Source organism: Thermobia domestica, chromosome 11, assembly GCF_964235325.1.
Source record: "Thermobia domestica chromosome 11, izTheDome1.hap1.1, whole genome shotgun sequence".
Taxonomy (NCBI): domain Eukaryota; kingdom Metazoa; phylum Arthropoda; class Insecta; order Zygentoma; family Lepismatidae; genus Thermobia; species Thermobia domestica.
In genome coordinates this window covers 18,197,768-18,223,642 of record NC_137464.1, presented here as the reverse complement: position 1 = coordinate 18,223,642, position 25,875 = coordinate 18,197,768, and the positions used below count along the sequence as shown (strand labels likewise).

The 25,875-nt window shown below is 35.1% G+C and overlaps 2 protein-coding genes across 3 annotated transcripts in view; one reads left to right on the top strand and one right to left on the bottom strand.

Moving 5' to 3' along the window:
- Window positions 1–2,659: 2,659 nt before the first annotated feature.
- Cog2 (conserved oligomeric Golgi complex subunit 2) lies at window positions 2,660–8,833 on the bottom strand. The gene has a single exon (XM_081730146.1). The coding sequence runs from the start codon at window positions 8,798–8,800 to the stop codon at window positions 6,644–6,646; it is 2,157 nt and encodes a 718-aa protein (XP_081586272.1). The 5' UTR covers window positions 8,801–8,833; the 3' UTR covers window positions 2,660–6,643.
- A 3,139-nt stretch (window positions 8,834–11,972) lies between these two features.
- Window positions 11,973–25,875, top strand: part of LOC145663934 (tubulin epsilon and delta complex protein 1-like) — a 31,047-nt gene continuing 17,144 nt past the window's right edge. The window contains exons 1-4 of one of the 2 annotated variants that reach the window (XM_081730144.1): window positions 11,973–12,156; window positions 15,329–15,419; window positions 16,052–16,260; window positions 22,405–22,545. In XM_081730144.1, the coding sequence (XP_081586270.1) occupies window positions 12,037–12,156; window positions 15,329–15,419; window positions 16,052–16,260; window positions 22,405–22,545 (561 nt within the window). In that variant the 5' untranslated portion in view covers window positions 11,973–12,036. Of the gene's footprint in view, window positions 12,157–15,328; window positions 15,420–15,947; window positions 16,261–22,404; window positions 22,546–25,875 lie in introns of both variants that reach the window. The other variant, XM_081730145.1, reaches the window with a different exon arrangement.

The window sequence follows — 25,875 nt, the reverse complement described above, 5'->3', positions numbered from 1 at the left end:
GCCACTTGCTGTTTTTGCAAGATGAGGACAGCCTCAGGGAAATCACGTGTACTGATTGCAAGCACCTAGAAGATTTTGTCGTAAATTTTGACAGCTCCGAATCAATACATTCAGTGAATGAACTACGAGTGCAATGGTACCGGTAGTCTATTTTACTTTGATTGGTGTTGTTTTTACAAAGATGGAGAACGAAAATATTTTATCGTTCGAACATTTGAAAGAATACTTTTTCTTAGAAGCTGACGATGGTGGTGGACAGAATTTAAAAGGAAAGTGGTGCCCCGGTGGGAAATATTTATTAACAACTAGGGTCCCGTAATTAACGATATACAGTAATGGGTTAATATGAATAAACTGCGTTCTGATAAGCAGGCCTACTTTATTGATGTAATGTTGATGGTCTGTGTTTAAAGTTCTTTTAGATATCAGTTTGCGTATCCTAAAGTCCCGTTGATTATAGAGTTTAGTACAACTAGCTTTAAAAAGCATGTATCGATTTTAGAGTTACTGGCAAGTTTTGATTCACCATCAGTTCATGTGTTCTAATTTAATTAGTTATAGTGTAATGCTTCTCTATATTCTGTATTTTTAATTTTACATAACAACATTGTTATTATTATATAATTAGTTTAACAGAATAATAATAAGCAACCATTTTTTCTAACGCATAGGGATGGACACGAGTCAAGCTAAAAGTCGACTTGAATTCAAGTCGAGTTTCGAGTCGAGTCAAAGGTAATATTCTCGAATCGAGTTCCGGGCCGATTCACTGTTTTTGGCGTCGAGTCGAGTTTGATAAATGGCTCGTTCGTTTTAACTCGTTTTGAAACCATGGCCTGATCACATGGAAAGCGAAAACCATGAGAAATGTAAGCTAAGCAGTAATATGGGATACTTTTAGTGTTGCTTGCGAGAGGGGACACTGCTCGCATCTCGTCTCGTCTCGATAGCGAGACCACAAGATATCATAACAAACTCATCGTTTCACCGTTTCATAACAAACTCAGCTCGGCTCAGGACAACTGAGCCGATGGCTCGAGCCGGCTCGCGCTGGCTTGGTTGGGATGAGCCATCTGCTCGGTTCGGTTCAACTGAGCCGAGTCGGTTGGGTGAGCTGTTGGCTCGGCTCACTTCTCGGTTCGGGTCGATAGTGAATGAGCTGTGAGCCGAGCTGCTCGAGTCGCTGACAATTCTTAACCCGAGCCGAGCAGTTTTAATGATATTTGGCCAGTGCGCTGTAACTTTGAACAATGTTTGGCTCGAGCCCGAATACTCAACCTAAATTCAGAAGCTCGAGAACAATGTCCTTGACTCCTAGACTTCACGACTACCAAGGTTGACAATCAACTAGTTTGTCAATACTCAAATACAAACAACCTAACTTTCATGTGTATACAGTGTTCTTATAATTAATATAATAATAATAATAATAATAATAATAATAATAATAATAATAATAATAATAATAATAATAATAATAATAATAATAATAGTGCGGAAACTTTAAGTAATAACTTTTTTTCACATATTCAGTTTCGGACGTAAAAGTAACTGTTACCGTCAAATGGGGTGAATAGAAACACATTTTTGGCTATATGAGAATATAAGTCTGGTAATGTTAAAGATTTCGCGTATCAGATTATTCCAAAAGAAAGGTCTTAATATGCTAATGAATTTCAGTAAACGTCATATTAATTTATCAACTCCACTTTTCTTCACCTTGATTTTTCTTAATGTTTCTATTCACCCCTACCCATGGGGTGAATAGAAACAATTACTTTATTTTCATTGTTGTTTCTTTTATACTATTGGAAAGGTAAAAAAGAAACAGCGTATTTGTTGAAACGAACGATTTATTTGATACCTGCAAGATACTAGTTCAATACGACCAGTATTACATAAGTTACAAACTTATAAAACAATACAATGCACAATACAATAAACAATACAATAAACGACCATATAGTTTTGATGATATTTGAATAAGATTTAAACCACTGAAATCATCAGGGAAACTTATCATGAGTTGAGTTGATTTTGAGGTTTACGTCCCGTTCAGCAGCGAGGCTATATGAGACGTGGACCTACTGATTAACGTAGAATCAGAACTACATGAGCTCCCGCCGGGAATCGAACCCGGGTCTCCAACGCCAAAGGCGCGTACGCTAACCGCTTAGCCACGAAGGGGCCCGAAAGTTATCATATACTTAAAGCGTGCTGACGAACTCCTAATAAAACCCAACAGTTTCGTTCTGAAAATTTCATTGTTTATGTGCTCTCACTCCCACATATGCATCATGTTCCCATTTTTGCACTTGGGTGCTGAATAGTCTCATCGAGTTTTAGCTTCTCATTTTACCACAGCAAAATCACCAGCTTTAGAAAACCATCATCTAGTTCGTGATCGTCTGGAATGTTGTCTTCTGGAGTGTTGTCTTTCTCCTCTTCCGACAATACAAAGGTAGGTTGAGTTTCGTTGTGATTTGATGAAAATGTATCATTTTCAGAAAACAAACCAAAACTCTTACCAGAAACATCTATTCGTACTCTCTTCTTCCCTTATTTAATTTTTTAATCTTCTCTCATGCTCCTGAGAAGATCCATAAGGGAACGGTTTACAGTCTGAGATGACTTTTGCTGTTCTGTTTCTTCTCGTTCATTGTCTTTTTTTTTTTTTTTTTTTTTTTTTTTTGGCAACATCCTCAGTATTTGGCCTCGACAAAGGGGAAAAATTCCACACTTTTCAAATCCAGCCCTGATATTTTCCTCCTTCAGTTTCACACTTTTTTTTTTTTTTTTCCAGAAGACTTGGAAATTTGTTCTTAGAGATGGTTGATACATTCCTATCAGGTTCTTTTTTCTGCTCCTCAAGAATTTTCCACTCCTTGAGGAATTTCAAGAATTTCCCAAGAAGTGTTTCTATTCACCCCACTAATTAAAAATCATAACAATAACCCAGTAAAGTTAAATTTTGATTAAAAATAATTTACAAAAGGAAAACTTTTACTATGAACGTCAGTAAATGAAACAACAAACTACAAAATAGGCATATGTTCAAATGCAACAAATATGAAAATGTCATACTTACCAAGAAAGTTTAAGGAGCGCTAAAATACCGTGTAAGATTTCAGTAACACATTAATGCTACTGCCGTCTACCTCAGTGTTCCCAACTCAGTAAAACATTTTGTCTCTGCCCTGGACACTTTAGCCGTATAAGACTATGTTAAGAAATTTCAGTTTTCTTGATTAATTTATCGTCCAGATAAATCCAAAACTAATCTGGGAGTTTTGTTTCTATTCACCCCCATGTTTCTATTCACCCCATTTGACGGTACTTTTTTGGGGCAAGTAACACGTTACATTTTAAGAGAAAGTAAAGTAACTTGTAACGCGTTACATTTTTACAAGTAACTTACCCAACACTATGTATAAATTAAATTACGCTAGTTTAAAAAGCATAAAAATCTTCACAAGTTAAAAAAAAAAAGTTACTTAAATGATATGAGTGTATATTGTACTGCATGGTAATTGCATGAAGATTAAATAGGCATAAAAATTGTTGGAAAATAAAACAGCACATAACAACAAAAAACTGTTACGTACATATGTATTGTATAAGTGAGGACTTACAGTTCCATAGACGTTATGAATGGGTGCTTTTAATTCATAAAACAACAGAGAAGTACATTTATTGGTGAAATAGGATATTATGAGATAAAGGTACCGAACCACGATTCTTTACAGACTATGAAGCTCACACGTTCTTGAAAATGTTCGATCCAAAAACCTTCTATCGTAAGTAGTAGTCTCACAACTACAAAGAGAGTATTTATCCATCTTGAAGAACTCATACAGTAATATGAATGGCTTTAGCTATTTTGGGGCACAAGCCACTAAGTTAAAAATGACACTTACCTGTTGTGAGATATCAGGTCTCGATTCTTGAGATACCAAAAGACAAGAATCGAAGCACTGACTAAACAGTCACATGAATGATGGGGTCGTACAGTTATAGGCTTCGCTGGTCCCTTGTTCAGGGTGTCTGCTACGCTCCTCAGCTCATGTTGAGATATTTCATTTTGTAAAAGTCATCTCGAATAACAAGAAAGCCTATATATATATATATATATATAATTTTATTTCATATTTCCAAATAACGTAGAAAACTACGAATAATTGAATAACATTCACTTATAATGTGCTTTGAGAATCCTAAAAGGATTGTTGTATTCCTAGTATGATTTCGGCAACCAATTCTATTATTAGTGAGTGTTATTTAATCTTAAAAAAATGTGCCAAATGGTACATGTGCTAAAGTACAGAAATAACTTAGTTTCTAGAAAAACATAAGTAAAAGTACGAAGTCTTCACATTTACATCTTACATTTGCCACAGATTTATCAGTATGACAGACAGGACTGTCAACAATTTATGCATTTTAATAATCACAAATAATAAATAATAATAATAAAAAAAAAACCTGGAACACACAGTACCTTAAAAATACCACACAGCAATTAAACACTATTCTACCTATTAACGGATTTTCAAGAGGAGCATTTGAATGCTTACGTTCTGCATTAAGTGGAAGAGTGGAATAACTTTCTTGAAGGTTTTGGTTTTATTTTAAGTTTACTTTTACAAAGTGGAAAGAACCTTTTATCTCATCGCAATGTTTAGTAGCAAAATATTATTCACCGAAGAAGTGGCAGCGAAGGCTTGAAACTGTTTGTTAAGACGAAATAAAACCTGTCAGTTTTATGTCCCACGTCATGCCGACTAGGCTAAAGGAGACTGTGATGAATAAGTGGCAAGAAACAAGAGAATACCGAGAAAACTCACGAACATGGTGTTTGTCCACCACAAATCCCATTTGGCGCGAATCCACGCAACAGAGGTGAACGCTCTGTGTTAAAATGAACACAATAATGTTAAAATAAGAAATATTTGACTTTCAGATTTATAATACATTTACGAATCATCCAGGTAACTCAGTCACGGTTAGCAGTTTGTCTTTCGGTGTACGAGACACAAAACATCTTTTCCGCGATATGAATCCCACCAATACGCACTACTACTATTCAGAAAAATATACAGGGTAAAAGATAATAAAACAAAATCGAGAAACTGATACATGAAATTCACACATACACACAAAATATAAACATTTCTAGAATTTCCTGCTTTTAGAAGTATTGTCAAATAAGGAAAGACCATCAACTCCAATACTGTTAACGCTAGACAATGCATATTAAACTATATCGTATTTGGTGCGCAGCGTACATTGAGAGTTAAAAGGATCTGTCACACTCACCTCTCCGCTCGAAAGGAAAATCAATTAGAGATTACATTCAATGAGTTCTTTCGTCCTTCTCAATCGGCAATTTTAAAAGCTGAGTCTAGTTGTTCGAGAGATCAAGGAAATAACACAACTCATCGAATACGATCGGAAATCGGTTTTACCTTGGAGCGTAAAATACGTGATATGGATTCTTTTAATACAGTATGAAATTTAAAAGTAGTCATAATTTTTAGAAACCGTGCATGGACTTCCCGACTCCCATTCTTATCCTGTTGGATATTCGAAATTTTGGATTAGGCCTACTACAAACGAATATCTTCGGAGAAGAAAAGCAGATATTACCTTCTTTGTGATAACTATTTTTTATTGCAAATGCAAATAAAAAAAATCCCGAAACGGCTTTTTACATTATAAAGATTCAAAACAAAATGCACAAGTTCGCCTAGACACCCTATTAACTGAAACTACTCGCTGAGCAAGACAATACGTTTATTGAAAGAAAAAGCTTCATTAGACACTATGAATTCACAGGTAATGACACATTTAATTTAAGAGACAGTGAATATGATTCAACCAACACTTTTTTTTTTTTTTTTCTAACAATAAACGTATCGTTTTGATCAACGAGTAGTTTAAATCAGATTTTAGTTTGTTAAAAGGAAAACTCGTACAATGGAAAATATTCCATAAAAAGTGCCCCGGAAGTTCTGTGAATTTTACATTGCTACAATAATTTTGTATACCCAGGGCTTATATATATATATATCATGCATTGGCTGGCTTTTTATATATTCTTAAAAAGAAGTTCTGTCTCAAAACTTGGTCCAAACCATACTAACAGAACGAAGCCAGATACAACGCCGAGCATTGGCTCAGGCTCGTTTTTCTCAACCCCAACTTGTTACATAACAGTGTAGAACAAAATCAGAGTCTGCTTCCAATTTTCTTTAGATTATTTTCCGATACTTACACAGCTGTTCCAATTAAGGGAAGTGCAGTTAGCCGCGACGATAATAAAACTAACCCGATGGCTTCGTTCTTTGAAGCATAGTACCGGAACCGAAAATTGGATCCTTCGTAACCCATATTATTATGACTGATACATTTGCGTATGATATCTTTCCCTTCCTTTCTTTTTTTTTTTTTATACCTCTGCTGAAAATGACTATACTTGATAGTATAACGCACCTTAAACTGTAATAATTATATATGCGTATAATTATTATAATTTACTATAATATATATAACAGCTACACATTTTTATATAACAATTAACAATTATTAACAATATGATAGATAGTCATACATATACCTGTATTATACTGTTAATTAACAAAATTTATTTACCACCTTCTTTACTATAAGCACTCTCAGCAAGATGCAGAAGTTCCCCCAGCCCTTTAACACGATCTCTCTCAACTCCTATTCTTTCTACACCTGAACAATAGCTCTGTACATCCAACACCAATTGCTGTCGAATTTTATCATCATCTCCAATGCCTTTGGTCTCACTCCCACTGCCAACTGATTTGTCCCGAATCTTCTTCAATCTTCTCAGGCTCTCCTCTGTCTTTTGAACTGACGTCAGAACATCATTGACACTATTCAGATACTGCACTGTGATAACTGAAAATATTTTAATCATCCACTGCAGCAGAAGGTCACTTTTCACTATTTCTCGGTTAGTTTCAAAAAATCTTTCAGGAGGGCCTGTAACAGATTTCACGTATGAACAAGGTTTTGTGGGCATCTCACGATTAGTGCGCCGAAAAAGTCGCGGAATGTCACTTACTTGACGAAGATTTGTTATACTCTCCGCACACACTTCTTTTACTATAGCATCAGTTATAGTCGGAAGTTGCGCTGACAAACTTCCTTCAGACTCTTTTAAGCTATTTTGCATCAACTCTTTAACTTGATCTGTGTTGGTGGTGCCCAACTTGGATAAAACAAGCTCTAGAAACTGCGGCAACTTTGCAATTAGACTATCTACATCCATGTACAGGCGGACGAAACAAGCTAGCTTTGACATTGAATATGCACCATTTCCATCCCCAATATCCTTAGATGCCGACGTGGTCACTGCAGATTCAGAATTTGCTTCTGTAGACCAGTCTTCATTCATTACTTCGTATGTCCAAGTTTGGTACCTAGAAATTATTTGTAAACTTAACTTCCAAAACCTATGCAAAAGCTGTTCCAAAAACACTCCGGACGACCAACATTTTAACAGACATTCCCATGCAGTCTTGGTAGCGATAGAGTAAAACCCTGATTCAGCGTCCCTTGTTAATGAAATTATCGCTGTTGGGCTAATAGAAAGAATTCCTTCCAAAGTTCCTGCTATCTCTTGAAATCTAATTTGAAAATACACGGGCAAGTTCCATCTCTGAAGAAAGGCTTCGTATTGTGGATGTTTGCGAAATAACTTTACACCTACTTTAGTACCGCAACGTTTCTCCAATTCAGTAAGAAATTCCAGAGTTTCAGTATACCTTTGATAGAAAATTTCCGGATTTCCTGGAGCATAAATGGATGGCAGATATACTTCCAACCTCTGTTCTACCTCTGGCCAAAAACTGTTTATCAGGAAGTTAAAACCTTTTACAGTTGGAAGCTTAACATCTCTAGTTGTAAGCTGTAGCAGTTCTTTCATATGGCTATCAAGAAACGAAATAATTTGATAATACACTCCCTTCAAATTACGTGGGTCTGATTGAAGTGTCATTTCAGTGATAACATCATGCATATAGGGAGCTACAATTTGTTTTCTAAATAACTGTTCTGCATCGGATATTTTGTCTAATAGTACGTAGATTCTTAGACAACGCACTATATCCTCACTATTACGCTCCTGTAAACTTTTCACGAACATTTTATCTAAACTTGTAGTCAAAAGTTCATTTATTAACATCACACGCCTATTTAAATTTTCAGTCAATTCCATTTCGCATTTGGTAACACAAAAACGCAGCTGGTTGAATTCGGAAGCTGCTCGTTCGACAAGATCGGGATCGGGATCATCAACCTTATTATCTGACTTTACCCCCAGCAAAACTTCCAACTTCTGCACGAAACATAAAACTCGTACCAAATTTTGCAAGCTTGTTTTCTTGACACGTAGCTCATTTCGTTCATTCAAACAACATGAAAGTTCAGAAATTGCTTCATCTAAATTTACTTTTACTTGCAATACTTCCTCTTTAAGTTGTCCTAATGGCACCTGAATTCTGCTGATTGCTTTATCTAAACCAATTAAATTACTTGCTAGATTTACAAAATCAGCGTAATCTCTGTTAATAAGTTCTATCATTGCTGAACGAAGTACCTTCAAATACACACCTAAGTCATTTCTCATAATTTCAAGGTCGGCTTTTTTCTTGTGCTCTTGAAGAAATTGGTCCACTGAAAAATCTTTCTTAATGAACTCATTCTTATCAAAACACAAATCACTTGGCCCAGTCGGTAATGAATAATCTCCACCATCAACAGACATGTTTACATCACTCACGGTAGAAACAAAAGAACAATGAAAAGACAACTCATCCCTGGCAATTCAGAAAAGCTTGGGTTAACGCAACGCGAAATTTGCGAACTAGTTTAATACTCAGATATAAATTATAATGACTTTTTGCAACGTGTTGCTGTATGAAAATTTTTAAGATGACATGTGCGGATTAACCAGATTTCACAAAATTGTGGTGTGTAACCTACCTCAATTTACTATGCGAAAATCAATTTCAACTACCATTTTAATTATTCCCGCAGCTTTTGCGAAGTGTTAACCCAACCCGTTATTTAACGAGATCCATAATGAAATTTCATTCACACGTTTGCAACAAGTTGAAACAAAAACTACGTAGTAAAAACAACCGAGACAAAATAACTTTCGCCACAACCCGAAGAAGATGATATTTATTTCTGTGAGGGGAGGTTTGCTTTAATTTTACGTTATTACAGGATTCGGATTTATTTATTATTGTCTCAGAACGAAAGCTTGTTTTTTTTTTTTTCTAGTCCTTTATAGACATTTTTAGTTATTGATTTTAGCCACCTTTCTCGTTGAGTGTTTACAACACTGTTCCTCATTGCTTGTTTTATGGGGTTAGGTTCCCTTCGTTCGCGGTCACTGAGTGGCGTCACTGAATTGTGCCACTGCTGGTGAAAAGACAAGCAACCAACAGCAGGTTCCGAGGCTTCTTGTTATTTTCTGTTCCCCCTCCCCCGTTTTATTACCCAAGTTATGAGTGGTGTTGCCAGGACACACAGAAATACATGGAACACGCAGAAACACACATACAGCCGTTCATGGTTCGAGATTTCAGTGTCCATTCGGCGATTATCCGGTTCATATAGTTCGTAGAAGCATTTCCACCGTCTCAAGTTATTCCACTTTGAGAAATGGCAGTTAATAGTAAGCAAGCATTTCTTCTTATTTTGCTGCTCAAAAAGAAGAAACGTAAGGGAAAAAAGAATGTTTGTACATCCTATGCTATCAGCGAGATTACAAATTGGCCTGTATCATTAATTTCTCAATTTATATTCTTTTGTTAGACGCAGGTAATACTCTTCCACGTACCAATATTTTTGTTTATATATTTTTATTACTTACTCCGGTGCTTGTGGTCCCTAGTTCGACCCCAGCTCGCACCGTTTGGACATTGTAGTGGACGAACACCGTGCTCGTGGGTCTTCTTGGGGTTCTCCCGTTTCCTCCCACTTTCTTCATTTCACCATTTCATTCATTTATCATCATCACCGTCTCCTTTAGCCTAACCGGCATAAGCGTGGGACGTAAAACTTAAAGATTTCACTTCATTTTTCATTTTTATTACTTAGAGTTCGACTTCATTTCAACAACTACACTACTAGGCTACATGGGACGTAGATCTACAAACCACAGTACCTGCCACCGGAAATCGAACCCGACTCCTGCAAGGGCAGCAAAGTTCTAAGCACTTAGCCACAAAGAATCCCATCAATATATATATTTGGTTTTGTCAACAACATATTTCCGTCCTTTACTTCTTTCCTTAATGATTTAATAATAATTTATTTATTATTTATTATATAATAATAATAATAATAATAATAATAATAATAATAATAATAATAATAATAATAAAGTAACAAAATATGAACATAAAACTATTCAATTTTCCATGTATACAAGATATTTTGTAAATAGGTATTTCTTTAACCGAAAATTTATTCTTTATTAGAAGTTTAGTGACTTCATCACGCCTTAGTGCGATCACCTCATAATACTAACTCCGTTCTTCATTCATTTTATGAGGAACGTTTTGGGAGTTGATTGCTCATCGTTTAGGGGAATATAGTAACATTGCAATGCTTCACAAGTAGTTGCGCCACTGCACTGGCTGAATATGAAATCTCGGGGGTTAGAGTTGCCAATTTAGCCACTTTGTATCTAGTTCTGGCCACTTTGAGAACCCGGCAAGCCACAAAATTTCCAAAACGCCACTAGTTGTTTTCTTAGCCATATGATTTTCGCTTTTAGCCATTTCTAGCCATTTTCCGAGTTAGGCCACATTTTTATATATGTAATTTACTATTTTCTGAACTTTGATGCATTCTCTAAGTGGTAACAATCTAAACCTTACTTCTAGAATTGTCCCTATAAAATATAGCATTGGTGGTTATATTGATCCCTCCTAATATCTTGGTTACACAACAGAGAATGAGCTAAAAACCTGTAAGTTACCAGTAGATGTTGAGTAAAATTTTCGGGGAAGACGTGTAAGTTTTAGTGAAAAGCTCTTTTCAAATTCAAAATAGGCTTCCTGATAATAGATATCCTTCAGAAAATATCGCATTTCAGTGTCAATAAGAACTTGAAATCGGCAAAACAGTCTTTTACTGATTTAGCTTCAGCTTTCACTCTGATGTTTGAAGATGACATCGACAAAAATTGAAAATCAGTGGCATTTGTGAACATAAATTTCATGGAACGAGTAAAAATAAGTCTTCGATTGAATAATTTTTGCAAGAAGTAAATCGCTACACAGATACTAGAGAGAATCTACTTTTAAAAGTATTTTCATTTTTTATAATATTAATGCTCAGGCCCGTAGCCAGCCCAAAAATTTAGGGGAGCGTTAGATTTTAGAGAGGCGACACAATCATATTATACTTCATCACCATACTATAGTTCATTTGCAAGCCTACCGTGAAACTTTTATGGGGGTTAGGCCAAAGTTTAGGGGGGGCCTTCACTCTAGCTCCCCATGGATACGGGCCTGCTAATGCTTCTACATTCGAACGCAGAAATGAAGCATGTGTTCAATCAGGTGAATAAAGACATAAACAGACTCAGGAACAGGTTAGAAACGAAACACTTTCTTTAATTTTAATGGCGAGATTTGGGTTGCACCATGCTTAAAAGTATTATTCTCCATACGAAATTTCATCCACAGTTTTGCAACTAGTTGAAACAACAGAAGACCAGTAAAAACATCCGAGACTAAAGAATCTTCACCTCAACTTGAAGAAGATAATGATATTTATCTCCTTGGGGGGGGGGGGGGATTGCTTTAATTTTGTATTGTTATAGGTTTCGGATTTATTTATCTTTGTTTCAGCGCGGAAGTTGCTTTTTTTCCTAGCCATTTCTGACCATTATTTAGATACTTTTTCTTGTTGTGTTGGCAGCACTGTATTTGGTGTACTGGGAGGAGGATAAGAGGTGTGGCAAATTTAAATGTTGATATAATGTCTGATATTAAAAATGTAATATCATTATTATGTAAACAGTTAAAATTACTGGTGAACGTTAATATTAGACCAGAGCAATTAAGACTTGCTAAGTTTAACAAAAATGAGGAAGATAGTGTAAGTCTTTAATATGTTATGAAATTTATGATTATTTCTGATTACTTTTACTGCTTTTCTCGGTAGTAGGAGATGCTGGAAATTTTGCAACTAGTGATTATCATATGAGAATATGTAACTGAGTTTTACTAGTGTAGGATATTAATGCCATAGAGATTAGTTTCGTAGGGAATGCTTCTTTTACAGAAGTGATACCACTTTTATAGAAACGCAGGTTTCCTGCTGCACATTCATTATTTAAACTGTAAAATTAGTCTGCAAATGAAATTATTAAACGACAATGAGTAGTGTGGAACTCCCGACATACACTTAAGGAAATTGTTATGGCAACAGTAACGTACAGTTTTACTTTTGGCGCACCACTCGAAATAATCGTTGGAAAATTATAATTCTGTCAATAATTTCCTTTTCATTGTCTCCTAGATTTGCGCTTTGCGATATGAAAATCACTGGCATATATAAAAATCAAGAGAGCCACCAGAAATAATTGTTAAAAAAATACAATTATTTTTCGATTTACCTGGAAATACGGCTTCCGTATGTATGGCATAAAAAGGAGTGTAAAAACAAACAAACCTATGCTAGGTTGGCACTAAAAAGCACGAATGCTACCTAACCGAGTCAGTGCAGGGCGAAGCTAGTGGACCCGCGCGGAGGTGCGACCAAATGGAGCAGGCGCATCAGCGATGGTGGGAAAACGCGTAAGCCAGGATAGTGAAAAGAAGTGGGTTTTGGCAAAAACTAGTTTCAATAGCACTTGTCATGGTATCATACTAGTAACGCTCCAATTGTAAATATAAAATACAGCTTCTGTACACTGCAGAAATTCACCACTGGTGGAGAATAATATCTAATAGAGTCATCTTTCATATGCACTCAATTATTTTATCCATCGTAAAACACTTGTAATGATTTTACATTACTTTGTATAAAATTCTGTCGCCTGCAGAAATTTATTCCTTATAAATATATTTTTTCATACAAAGTATTCAATTTTACCTGTAAATCTTCCAAAATGTGGTGCGCCAAAAGTAAACCTGCACCTAAAATACTACTGTAAAACTTATTAAGAGATAGCTTAGTGGTAGAGTGTGCATCTCTTAGTCGAGAGGAGGTCCGTGATTAGATCACAAGCTATATATATTTCTAGTGGCAAATATATCATTTCTTGGAGTTTTCCAGGTGCTCGTCACGTTTAGGCACACCACATTTTGAGAAATTTAGAGATAAAATTCAATACTTTGCATAGAAAGACATGCTTGTAAAAAATAAACTTCTGCAGGCAGCAGGGCTAAATACCGTGCAGGTTTACTTTTCGCACAAACCCTTGAGATAATTGTTGAAGAAATATATTCTTTCACCAACTTCTTTTCTATTATCCTCTAAAAGATTTTTGCTGGGAGACGATGAAAATATCTCACTCTACATAGGTAAATTTAAGGTGGCTATCAGAAGTAATTGTTGAAAAATTACAATTATTTCAGAATTTGGTATCAAGATGGCTTCCGGTTGTGTAGCATAAAAACTACAGTGCATAGAACAAACCAACCCATGTTAAGTGGCCACTAAAAAGCACAAATGCAATATATCATAGTCACGGCAGAGTGAGGCTGGTGGGTCCATGGGTTGTTGCGTTTGAAGAGAGCGGGCACGTTAGCGATGGAGCGTTTCAGCGTAGTGATTATGATACGTTGACCTTAAAATTTTAGATATAAATACATTTAAATTAATAACAGGATTTTTCCAATGGCTAAGGCGTGAGTTTCCCGATTTATATGCAATTCTGTATAATAGTTTCACTTGTGTAACTGTTTATCTTTTTGTCCTTCTGAAATGACTCTTCACAGTTATATTAACAAGTATGTAAAGATCAGTGCAACGTATTTTTATCAGGAGTCCTTCGTGAGTGAGTCGGCAGACTCATCGAATTTGTGGCCAATTAGTCCCGGTTTCGAGTCCAAATGGAGAACAATTTCTCTCGGATGTGAGCCGAGAAGCGTTTGGATTCCACTTTAAGCTAATGTGATCCCTTCCAGCATAATCCTGTAGTTGCATAACAACATCATCAAGGCGAAACAAAACCATTTCTGTCCATATGTAATATAAATACATAGAGCAAATTATTTAAACTAAAAAACCCTGGTTTAAACAAAAAAAAAAAAAAAAAAAAGATTTAAACCAAAAAAGTTTTTTTTTTTCAATAAAAAAATGGTGTTTGCCAATCCTGCGCACTATTTATCCATGGTCACTAATCTGTTTACAAAATCATTTTTTTCTGTGGTATACGGTAGGTCCAAAATGCTTTGTAAACATTATACATGTTCTTGTTCTTGAAAAGGTGTTAGGAATTGGGAACCCATTTGCTGCCACTTGGCTCATATGTAGAATATCATCCAACAGGCTGTAAACGGACTTCCCTAGCTAAACAATTAATAGTCACATATCTATCTTCAAGCACTTGTTGGTTGTTGCTGAAGTTCCGCCATCACACTTGGAAATCTGCAGCCGTTGAAAAAGGACCTTGTCTTGGGTCGTTCCGTAGACATGTGCGACCACATTTATTTATAATGTTCTTTTATAGCGTTTTACTATGTCATTCCTCGACATACGTAGCTGCTATTTCTTCATTTATCGTTTCTGCTGATCTGTTTTGATGATGAAGGAACCTAGTCATTGCTCAACATTTGATTTTTTTCAACATGCTTCCAACACCTAGTTTTCTGGCTGTAGCATCAATTCAACAAGGCCTGTAAAAATACAAATCAGCTTACACATTCGTGAGATACCAACTTATCATTGTGCAAATTTTTACCTCACTAGCACGTCTCTGTCGTGATGAGGGTGAGAAACTTCTGCCTTCTTCTCGTACTCCTGGAATCATTCTACGTGAGTACTAGTTTAATTTATAGTGTATTCCCTTTAATCGATTTCAAGAAACTTATACGGTGTTCGACATTAAAGATACAACATATGAGCATTAATTCGATTTAACGAGACTTGTCTTGCTTTTAAAATGTACTTACGTTAACTTCACCATTTCTATCTTGGTGCTTTTAGTTGTATTTTCAGTGATAATTATTTTATAAAACTACTATGCTTAAAATATGAATCTAATTATTTAGTTGTTTGTTTTAGAACTAATTGTGTAAACAACTATTTATATTTCGTGCAGGTGTCAGTGCTCTGGACTCTGTTGTATAAGCTATTGTTCCAGTTGAAGAGTTTCCTTGGTCGTGAAGGAATTCATCACGAGAAGAATAATGGTAAGTGGTTATTCGTATAACTTACATAAATGGTATGACTGTTATTAAAACCACTCATCTATCGAATCCTCAGTACCACGTATGTAAGCCTATATTGTAATATTGCTTCCTTCTTTCAATAAATTTCATATTGTTAGTTGATGTAATTTTTCTGTGGGTTAAGAATGATGAAAGTACCTCAAGTGAAGTAAAACGTTTTCAAGTTGATCAAAGCATGTGTAAAGAGTAATATCGTTTATGTGTGTGTGTGTGGGGGGGGGGGGGAAGCCGACATTCTTCATTACTGCCTAGCAATTAAAAACAACAGGATTAGTTGCTGAAGTCATACTGCGAATATGACAGTCCTTGTAAGATTTCCAGAACGCATAATAGATAAGTGTTAATTAATATCAAACATACCGGTATATATTTACTGAATTACCACCTGTAGAAGAATTGTGTAATATATCCTCCATTTATCATATATAATCAAATGTATTTGTTTTATCCCGATGTTTGTTGAATCCCTGGTTTTATCATTTCTTTTAGCTCGGAGAGACAAAAATATAGAAATTTCAACTAAAATCAGATGGAGCAGGAATGTCTAATATTATTACTCAATTATTCTTTCCTTTTCTTCTGGGGAAACCAAGTGGCTGCAGTGAAGCTGTCTCTGTTCCACTTGGGCTACAAGGACATCTTCTTCTTCTGTTTACCCTCTGACATGAAGCATGGAAGTCGAGATCTTCTGATTGCCCTTGCATGGTTGCTAGCAAAAACTAATATTCTAGACAAGTTGGTGACACACCGAATAATTCATTCTGTGCTTAACAGCGAATGGGATGATGCTCCTTCCCAATTGGTAAGTTTGTTCTTTAAGTTATCACATAGAAGCTTAATTATAAAAAGAAAGAAAATGTTGAGAGTTTATTTATTACCTCCCTTATTCGGATTTCAGGTCAATAATACAGTGGTATGTTATTTTCGAGGAAAGATAAAACTTGCATATATTGATCACTAATCAGTAATGCAGAAGCAGCAGCACAGTGAGAATTGAATTGAATCCCCTCCATCGCCCTCTCTCTTTGTATATATATATATAGATAGGCAGGCGCGTATTATCAAAAATGTGTGGCACATAATTTGAACTAAATGATATAACTACCCTTATATCATTTAGTTCAAATTATGGGCCAAAAATCGCCGCTCTTGTTTTCTTCGTCAGTTTCTCCATTTATGATAAACAACAAAGTCCAAGTACTCATTGTCTTATCGTCCATATCTCACACTACATTATAACTTAGGTAATAGTGTGAAACATAGTGACCAACTAAATGTCAACTGTAAGAATATAACGGTGAAGTGCTTTCTTGACAGTTGATGTACTTCTTTGTGTGTGTGTGTTTATGTGTGTATATGTGTATATATCAGATATATATCTCTGATGTTAGGACTTTACTTTTAGTTAGCCAACTTATTTCATATAATAACGTGTAGTGTTCGATATGAACAACGAAGCATGTGAATTCTTGTACTTCAGTGCTCTTCGTACATCGAGTAACTTACTAAGAGAGCAGGAGTTTGCTTGGATAAATTCATAGTCGCAATGAAGTTATTTATATCATTTGATTAAATATGCGGGTTTTAAGATCAATGGGATAAAATTTGTTATAAAGAACATCCATATAGATAAAGCTTGCTTCCAGTTTCAAAATAGTTAAGGATCCTCTGAAAAATGAGTGAAGAGGAGCTAATATTTTAGTATATGGCTTTCGCATTAGCCTTACAAAGAGAGGAGCCTTAAAAAAGATGTGGGAGAGTGAGCCTTATCGTTCACTCTTGGCTATGGAACTGGGATAAGAATGTGCAATGGTTCAGCGAATAATTAAAATAATAACTGACAGTGGAGTTTATCATTAATCATAACTCCTAGAGTTCTTCATCCTGGAGTAGCATCTGCAGATTTCACCATTACCCATTTCTTCACTGTACAAGGAACATGTTACTACTTTGTGATGAATCAGAGGTCTTCTAAATTTATTCAACTAAACTTGTGGTTTCAGTTAATCTCATAACAGATTGGCATATGTAAATAGAATCCTTAATTCCAAAATTCTTCACCTAATATCATTCTAGTTTCATTTCCTACAAAAACGTTTTTCATCTTCATGGAAAAATGTCTCATACTCTAATGTCTGCATCATTATAAAATAAAGAGCTAAAAATAAATAAAAGTAGTTCGTCCTTCACAGTTAAACAACTGATGATTGACAGAAAATCATATTAAAGTCCTTATCTGATTAATTTCCGACGTTAAAAATAACACAATTATGAAACTTAACCTTTAATCTAATGTTGAAGAGGCAAGAAACTGAAGCAATAACTTCGGCTATTTAATAATAATAATATAAATAAAGAGGGAAAAGAAAAGAAATAAAAAAATATAAATAAAGAATAGGAAGAATATGTTTCCCGAATGACAGACTACATTTTATACCACTATGGAAACGAATTATGATTTGGGATCTATCCTATGTTTTTACGTTTCATTATCGACGGTTGTTGCTGTGGCTCGCAAATATAAGTAAAAGTTCCCTCGACGAGGGTCGAAGGAATAACCATTGGTATGAATGGATATTCTTCCCTGGGCCACTACCCTTTTCCAATATGGGCTCAAGATTTATTTAATAATTATCAAGTTAATTGATTATTGAAAAAAAATGGTTATACCGAAATAATTAAAATTTGGAATAATTTAGAATTTTGAATAAATAGACATATAGCTGAACTCTACTCATGGCTGAGAAAAATACGCATGAGCGCCAACCATGTGTCAGCTTTCCGTTTATGCTGACTCTCTACGTGTTAGTCATATACGCATATTTGTCACACAATGAAGAAGCGTAGTAGTTCATAAGACTGGGGATGACAGAAATAAATAACTAACGAACACGGTAACAACACTGAATCATTCAACAACTCAACATGATCAACTGTAAAGAAAATGTCACGCAACGGAATTCTCATTTGATATATTATAGGAACAAAATATAGAAATAAGTGCTTCCGTGTTCTTGCCAAGGGCAGCATTTTCTCATCTCATGGAGACTTCAATCCATTTATGCTGATTCTATTTATACTAATTCAATTTATATTCATTGTAGCACCGCAAGGCTTAAGTGTAAAGTTTACTGTATTTGAATATCACGATCTAAATTCGTATAGCATATAGTAAACAACAATAATAACACTAGGTTCGAAGTAGGATTATTTTAATGATCGTAGATTGTCGTGACATCATTTAACGTATGTTTACATAGAACGTCATATGTCCACGAAAAAATTCTTGACATAGTCTTTCAATGTTTTCTCAAAACTTCCTTGCATTTTTTTTATTTGGTATAGCTTTTGTATATACATTTTCAGTAACGTTTAGATTAAATATTAAGTACAGTTTCACAATAGTAGTTAATTCATTGTCACTTTGAAATTATATGATCCATATTCAAATTACAAGATTACATATACATGCAACTAATACATATCCATGCAAATTATAAATATTTAACTTAAGACAAATAGTAATTGGTGCCTAGGAGGAATTTTATCTACAACTACATATGAGCAAAAATAGCTAAATACTTTTCACTTTTTTATTATATCTAGTTCATGGACTCCGTAGGGTCCCTCCGAGAGCTATGCATATACACTGGAATACTCTTTCCAATATCCCTACTCTTGTAAACTTTCATGTCTCAACAATCTAGTATATTATTTAATTTATGATAGGTGCCTTAATTCCCAGTTTAGCCAGCTCGCGCTAGTTCCTGAAGGAAACACATATCAGGTCACAGGTACATTCAAATTGAGCAAGCATTATGATGATGTACATGACGATTAAATACATTTAGGGACATGCGAACATACGAAATTACTAATAAAACAAGAAACTCCCTATATGTACCAATCACAAACATGCATCCATTCACTCACTCAGCTATATAGATAGACATGCACAATCGTTTGCAGAAATTTAAACTAACCTGCTAAATGTTGGCATGTCAACGTGCTAAAAGAGAACTGTGCTGGAACTAAATCCATCTGCACCATAATATTTAATATTTAGTTATTTGCTCAATGCTTGCTTGAAATCTTCATACTGTAATTTTGAATTAGCAGCCGAACTTGTGAAGGGAGCCAGGGGGACATAAAATTCTAAATTACTACAGTTTAGAGGCTACAGCATTCTTAATAACGCAGAACTTAATTGCACATGATATTAGGGAGAAAATCTACGTAATACCCGAACCAATCAATGGCTAAGCTGCCCATAGCAATGTAATCAAAGTTTAGCTACGAGCCATACTTTGTTCTTGATTTCACTATCAAAATTATACGAACACTGGAATCAGTCAGTACGTATCACGGTTTAGTTACACTTATTATTCTAGTTATTACCTTCTATTTGCTGTAAATGCAAGGAAAGCTTGGATTTTCCGCAAATTCCTAATTGGATTTTGAGCCTCCGTCCATTGAACCACATCAAAGCATATCGAATTCATGCGCGTTTGCGTTGATGATTATTATTTTCATATGAAAATAGTCCCATGATCCACTCACGAGTTTTCAATGTTTTCAATTTACAAGAAGGAATTGAATTACGTAATGGTTAATTTAGACTATTTAGACAATTTTTGTAGGTATTAGCTAAAATAATTTCATTCTGTTTCATGGGCATGCAAACAAATTTCTACTTACGTCGTATCAACTTGATGGCGCTTCAACCTTTGCATTACATTTGAGAACTACCAACAGACGTCGACACATACATACGATATTTCTATAAATATTTCTTGCAAATATTTGAATATCAATAAATGATTACACTAAATTTAATAAACATTTTATAACAACTGACCCGCTATTGTCCCGAAAATGATATTTAATCTACACTTCGTTCTGTTCCTGTTATCATCTCACAACAAAAGCACTTAATGTTGTTTAATTTCTCTAAAATTTAACAAAATACAAATGCGTTTGTCTTCAGTCCCGTGAATATTATTCATTCTGTGCTTATCTATGAGTTCATTTTGAATTACTATTATTATATGCCTCCTGTCCCTTTCAGATTCGAAATATACTCCTTCATAATATTACAAATGTGCAGTATCATGTAGAATATGGTAATTTGGTTATTATTGGCCTAAATATATATGAAACGTATTATATAATTTCTTACCCGTAACTATGAGCTCATTCGTGGCTAAGCGGTTAGAGTACGCGCCTTTGGCGTGGGAGACCCGGGTTTGATTCCCGGTGGGAGTTCCTGTGGTTCGGATTCCACGTTAATCAGTAGGTCCACGTCCCATATAGCCTCGCTGCTGAAAGGACGTTAAACTCAAAATCAACTCAACTCAACTCATACCCGTAACTGAAAATACTAGTTGCCATGGTTACGTGAATGGCATAATCTATTGTTGGAACGTACCACTTAAACAGTGGCTGGTACAAGTGTAGAATAAGCGCTTCACTGAAATACGTTTGAAACGGTAATTTCAAATTATTGTTTCAAAACTGTGGAAGAGCTGAAAGCTAGCCACAGACACTTCGAATGTGTTGAAGTATGATTGGGGAGTAAGATATGAGAACGTCATGCACTAGATTTTCTTCAAAAATTCTACAAACGAAAAAAAAAAAATGTCCAAAGATGAGATGTACCAATCGCTAAATCTTATTGTGCTGATCAAAATATGTATAAGTGTAAAGAGTCATGCGTAGTTTTGCCAAAAAATAAATAAATAAATAACTTGACCCTGTACGAGAACAATGTTATTTATTAAGGTAAGACTCATACAGAAATATACCTTTATTAAGCCTTTATTTTTTATGACACGCGTAATACAACAGTATATTATGGTTAACGAAATATTAACACTTTAAATTTTAATTTCTGTTTAACTAAAATATTGTTCACATATATCCATGAGATATATATCAATCGATAGGTCACATCAAGATAAACAAAATAACATATCCTCATGCGTAGTTTTCGATAAAGTCGAAAAAACTAACTTTTGTGGCAGTAAAAAGTATGTTGCGAATAATAACTCAGTTTTTATTTTACTAGAACAGAGTTCCTACTGTTCAGGGAAATCAGAGAAAATTCAGGGAAATTTTATAAAACATATTTTTTCTAACATTAATTTACATCAATTTCAGCTTGGACGTAGTTCAGATTTTTATGAGAGGTAAGTGTAGTGTACACTCATGTCCAAAATTATTGTCGCATGTCTATAAATATGTTGTTGTAGGAATATAATTTGGTAACGAATTCGCTCGGTATTTCTTATAATGTTAGTATGTGTATAATCGACAAAGACATGAGTGTGGCAAATTTCATGCCAAAGAGCGGTAATTAAAAACAATAAAACGAAAATAAAACTTTCTTGTCCATTTAGCAACATTTTGTTTTACTCATTCTAATTTTCGTATTTATAATTCTTTTCCTATGAAATTCACAACAAATATACATTTATCGATTATACACATAGTATCGGTATTAAAAGTACCCCGCACAATCAATATCAAATTATACTCTTACAAGAAGACAGTTATAGATATGCGGACATGAGTGTACGTATGAGCAATTGATTACTATTTGTCTCTACAGAATAAATGTTCTCATATATAAATATTCACAGTTATTTATTCCTTATTTATATGTCAATATCATCCGATACCTGTCATGAAAGTCGGGGAATTCCTTCCCAAAGGTCAGGGAAATAGATTTCTCTAGATCAGTAGGAATCTGTATAAGAAATTGTTATTTATTTATGTACTCTATAAGTAGCAAAATGTACTGTCAATGGCAGGTTCTTTCTTTCTTTTCCCAACAACGACACGCATATTACTTATAAGGTTAAATAATTCTACGTTACATGATATTGTTATAATTTATTTATGTATTTATTTTCTCATAAATCATTTATTTTTCCTTCCTTTGCAGACTTTAACACATGAAAATCAACCACAATTGAATAATGCAGAGGAAGAATTGAGACGTGCTCTTTGGCTAACTGGGAAAATTAAACAAAATATCAAGTTCATTAAAGGAGCTGATCGTGAAAGAATACAACTTAATGCCAAGGTACTAAATAATAATAAAAAATCCTATTATATTTGCCTTGTGAAAACATTACTTCAAATGTCAGAATGTAGTAAACAATATACCTTTTTTTATTTATTTTACATATTTTTCAACTTACTGTCAAACTGATACATGAATAATCTTTATTTGTGAAACATTGATGCAATTTTCTGATGTTCTATCATAGATTTCTGTTAATGTGAACTATAGTTGCGAAATTTTGACAAGAGTTCCATCGAAATCTTGTTTTTGGCAATATGCTTATCTATTATTTTTGTATATATATATAGTGCTGCTCAAAGGTTTTCGAACATCGGATGTTTGTAAACATCTACTGTGATCCTATTATTTTGCCACGAGAACTTTACCGCCCTGCATGAGAGGTACTTCTGCTATAGCATAAAATTTGACGACAGTTAAATCAAGGTCTGAGAGGTATTGCAGATGATATGTCAAATTATAATTATTAAAATTGAAACAGAAAAGAAAAAGACAATTTGATATAGATATTATATAGTATAAGCAAAAGTGTGGAAGGTGAGGCAAGATATTAGTTTTGTTTGGAAACTGTAGACATAGAGGGTCAACGTAGTAATAAAGATTTGAAAGAGAAAGTAACTTTCCAAATTTTGCAGTTCTTTATAACTTGTTGATATGCTAACATTTAAAACGCCAAAAATACCATACTTTGAAAAGTGCATACGATGATATCGTATGCTTCATTGTTGCTCGTTGAAATAAGTAACGACCAGCATTACATATACGCTTCCATTGAGCAGAGAAGGATGTATATTGACAGTCGTGAACATTTTTCAAAGAATGGCGTTTTGAGCTTTTTTAAAGCCAGCATATCGATAAAGTATAGATAACTACAAGATTTGGAAAATTACTTTGTCTTTCAAATTTTTGTTACTGCATTGACCCTCCATGTCTACACTTTCTATACAAAATTGTCTTGCCTCACCTTCCACACGTGTTTATACTGTGCAATATATATACCAAATCGTTCGATCCCAGCTCCCGCCAACTGAATTTTGTGGTGGACAAACACCGTGTGCGTAGGTTTTCTCGGGGTTCTCCCGTTTCCTCCCACGTTCTTCATTCCACCATTTCATTCATCACTCATCATCACCGTCTTCTTTAGCCTAACCGGCATAACCGTGGGACGTAAAACTTAAAAGATATATACCAAATCATCATTTTTTGTTTCAGTTTTACGAATTATAAATTGACGTATCATCTACAGTACCTGTCAGACCTCAATTCAACTGTCGTCAAATTTTGTGTTTTAGGCAAAAGCACATCTGATGCACGGCGGTAAAGTTCTCGTGCCAAAATAATAGGATCACAGTAAATGTTTACAAAAAACCCGGGATTTCGAAAACCCTTGAGCAGTAATGTATATAAAGTACGGGACAAGAATAAATGACCAAAAACGCCATTAGTTTTAATGGCATTTGGGGTCCTTTATTCTTGTCCCGTACTTTAATATATAATATAATATGTAAAATCTGTTTCTTCGTTGAAGTGTATCCATTATAATGCATAACTTCCATTCAATGCGCTTACTTCGTCTTCATTTGAATTTATTAACTTGTAGTGACAAAACTCATTTTAAATTATATTTCTTTCAAACTATACTAATGTGTACAAAATAGTATTGCGACAACAAAAACCAATCACTGGACACAACCTCCGATCTCTGATAGTGTAAGACATTCTTATGAGATGTCGTCAACTATAACAATATGTCTGAGTCGACATGTCGGCACCCGGGGAAAAGAGAGTGCCGTCACAGCAGCCAAAAACGTCACATTGGAAGGAGTTCCACTGGAGCACTCCTTCTCGCTTTGATGTTAGTCGCACTCTCTGAATTCCTTCAACGGATGTCCTCGCACTGGCAAACGGATTGGAGTCAGGCCAACAAAAATAATCTGTAGTAAAGTAAAACCTATTTTGAGCGATTGACAAACACCGTGTACTACCCCGTCTTCTGCAGTATCATTCTTGATTAATTTCTCTTCTGTCTTCTATATAGACTGACCTTCGAATTATCTACGGCTTATCGAGGTTTTCCTCTTCTTCGTTGATCACCATGTTGAATACAGAAGCTCTGTCTCAGTAAAGCCACTGTTGTACTACCACGCCGTTTCGCAGACGCTTACGCGATGATCCAGCACGACGTGGCGTAAAAATTGTATGTTTAACTTCGATCCGTAAGTCCTGACACTGACGTTCCTATTAAACTCTTAGTAATCAATCAATTAATCTGTGTTACTTACTCTTCATCTAACATAATCAGGCAAATGTTATATATATATATATATATATATATATATATATATATATATATATATATATATATATATATATATAGATGGTGATCAGAAAAATGGAAACACCTGAACGAAATTGCAACTTACCAGATTAATATGGTGTCGGGCCACCTTTCGCCTTCAGAACAGCCTTGATGCGACGTGGAATGAAGGCGTAGAGGTCGTGAATGGTAGCAAGTAGAATTTCATACCATTCCTCGTGCAGGGCATTGGCCAGTTCTGTGAGAGAGGATGGAGGTGGAAATCGTCGCCGGAGTCGTGTTTCCAAGACGGACCACAGATGTTCAATTATGTTGAGATCTGGGGATTGGGCGGGCCAGGGGAGGTGTTGAACTTCATCCCGATGTTCCTCAAACCACGCTGCAAAAACGCCAGCTGTGTGAATGGGTGCATTATCATCCTGGAAGATGGCGTCATTGTCCGGGAACAACATCCGGACCATATGATGCAAGTGGTCTCCTAAAATTGCGACATAATCGTTGGCAGTGATTCGTCCGCTAAGTGTGACCACAAGACCCAATGAAAACCATGATATTGCCGGTACGTGACGTTTGGGCCCCGCCGTTTGGGCACTGGACGTTTGGGCGCGAAGCCATTTGGGCGCGAGTTAAATTAAAAAGTTATTATGTTAGGCGCTGAGTACTAAGTTCGAATCAAGATATCACAAGGTGTCTATTGTAGTGGAAGTCCTTGAATTATACTGGATTTTGTTTTACATACTAGAAATACTGGAATTTCAAAATTCTAAAAACTGAATTAACAATTAAATTTTGTAAATTTAAGTTTCAACCAAAGTTAAGTGTGCTTTTTATTTGATAACTTTTGAAGCCAAAGGTAAGTAGATCAGACTAGATATGATTGATTGCATTACATACATAGTGAGAGCCTATACCATTAAAAAACTTAAAGCAGGCCTTCTACTGTAGTTATGCAATAAGTGTGAATGTCAAACACATTTCTAGTGGCTAAATGACCAATATATGTACACTTAACT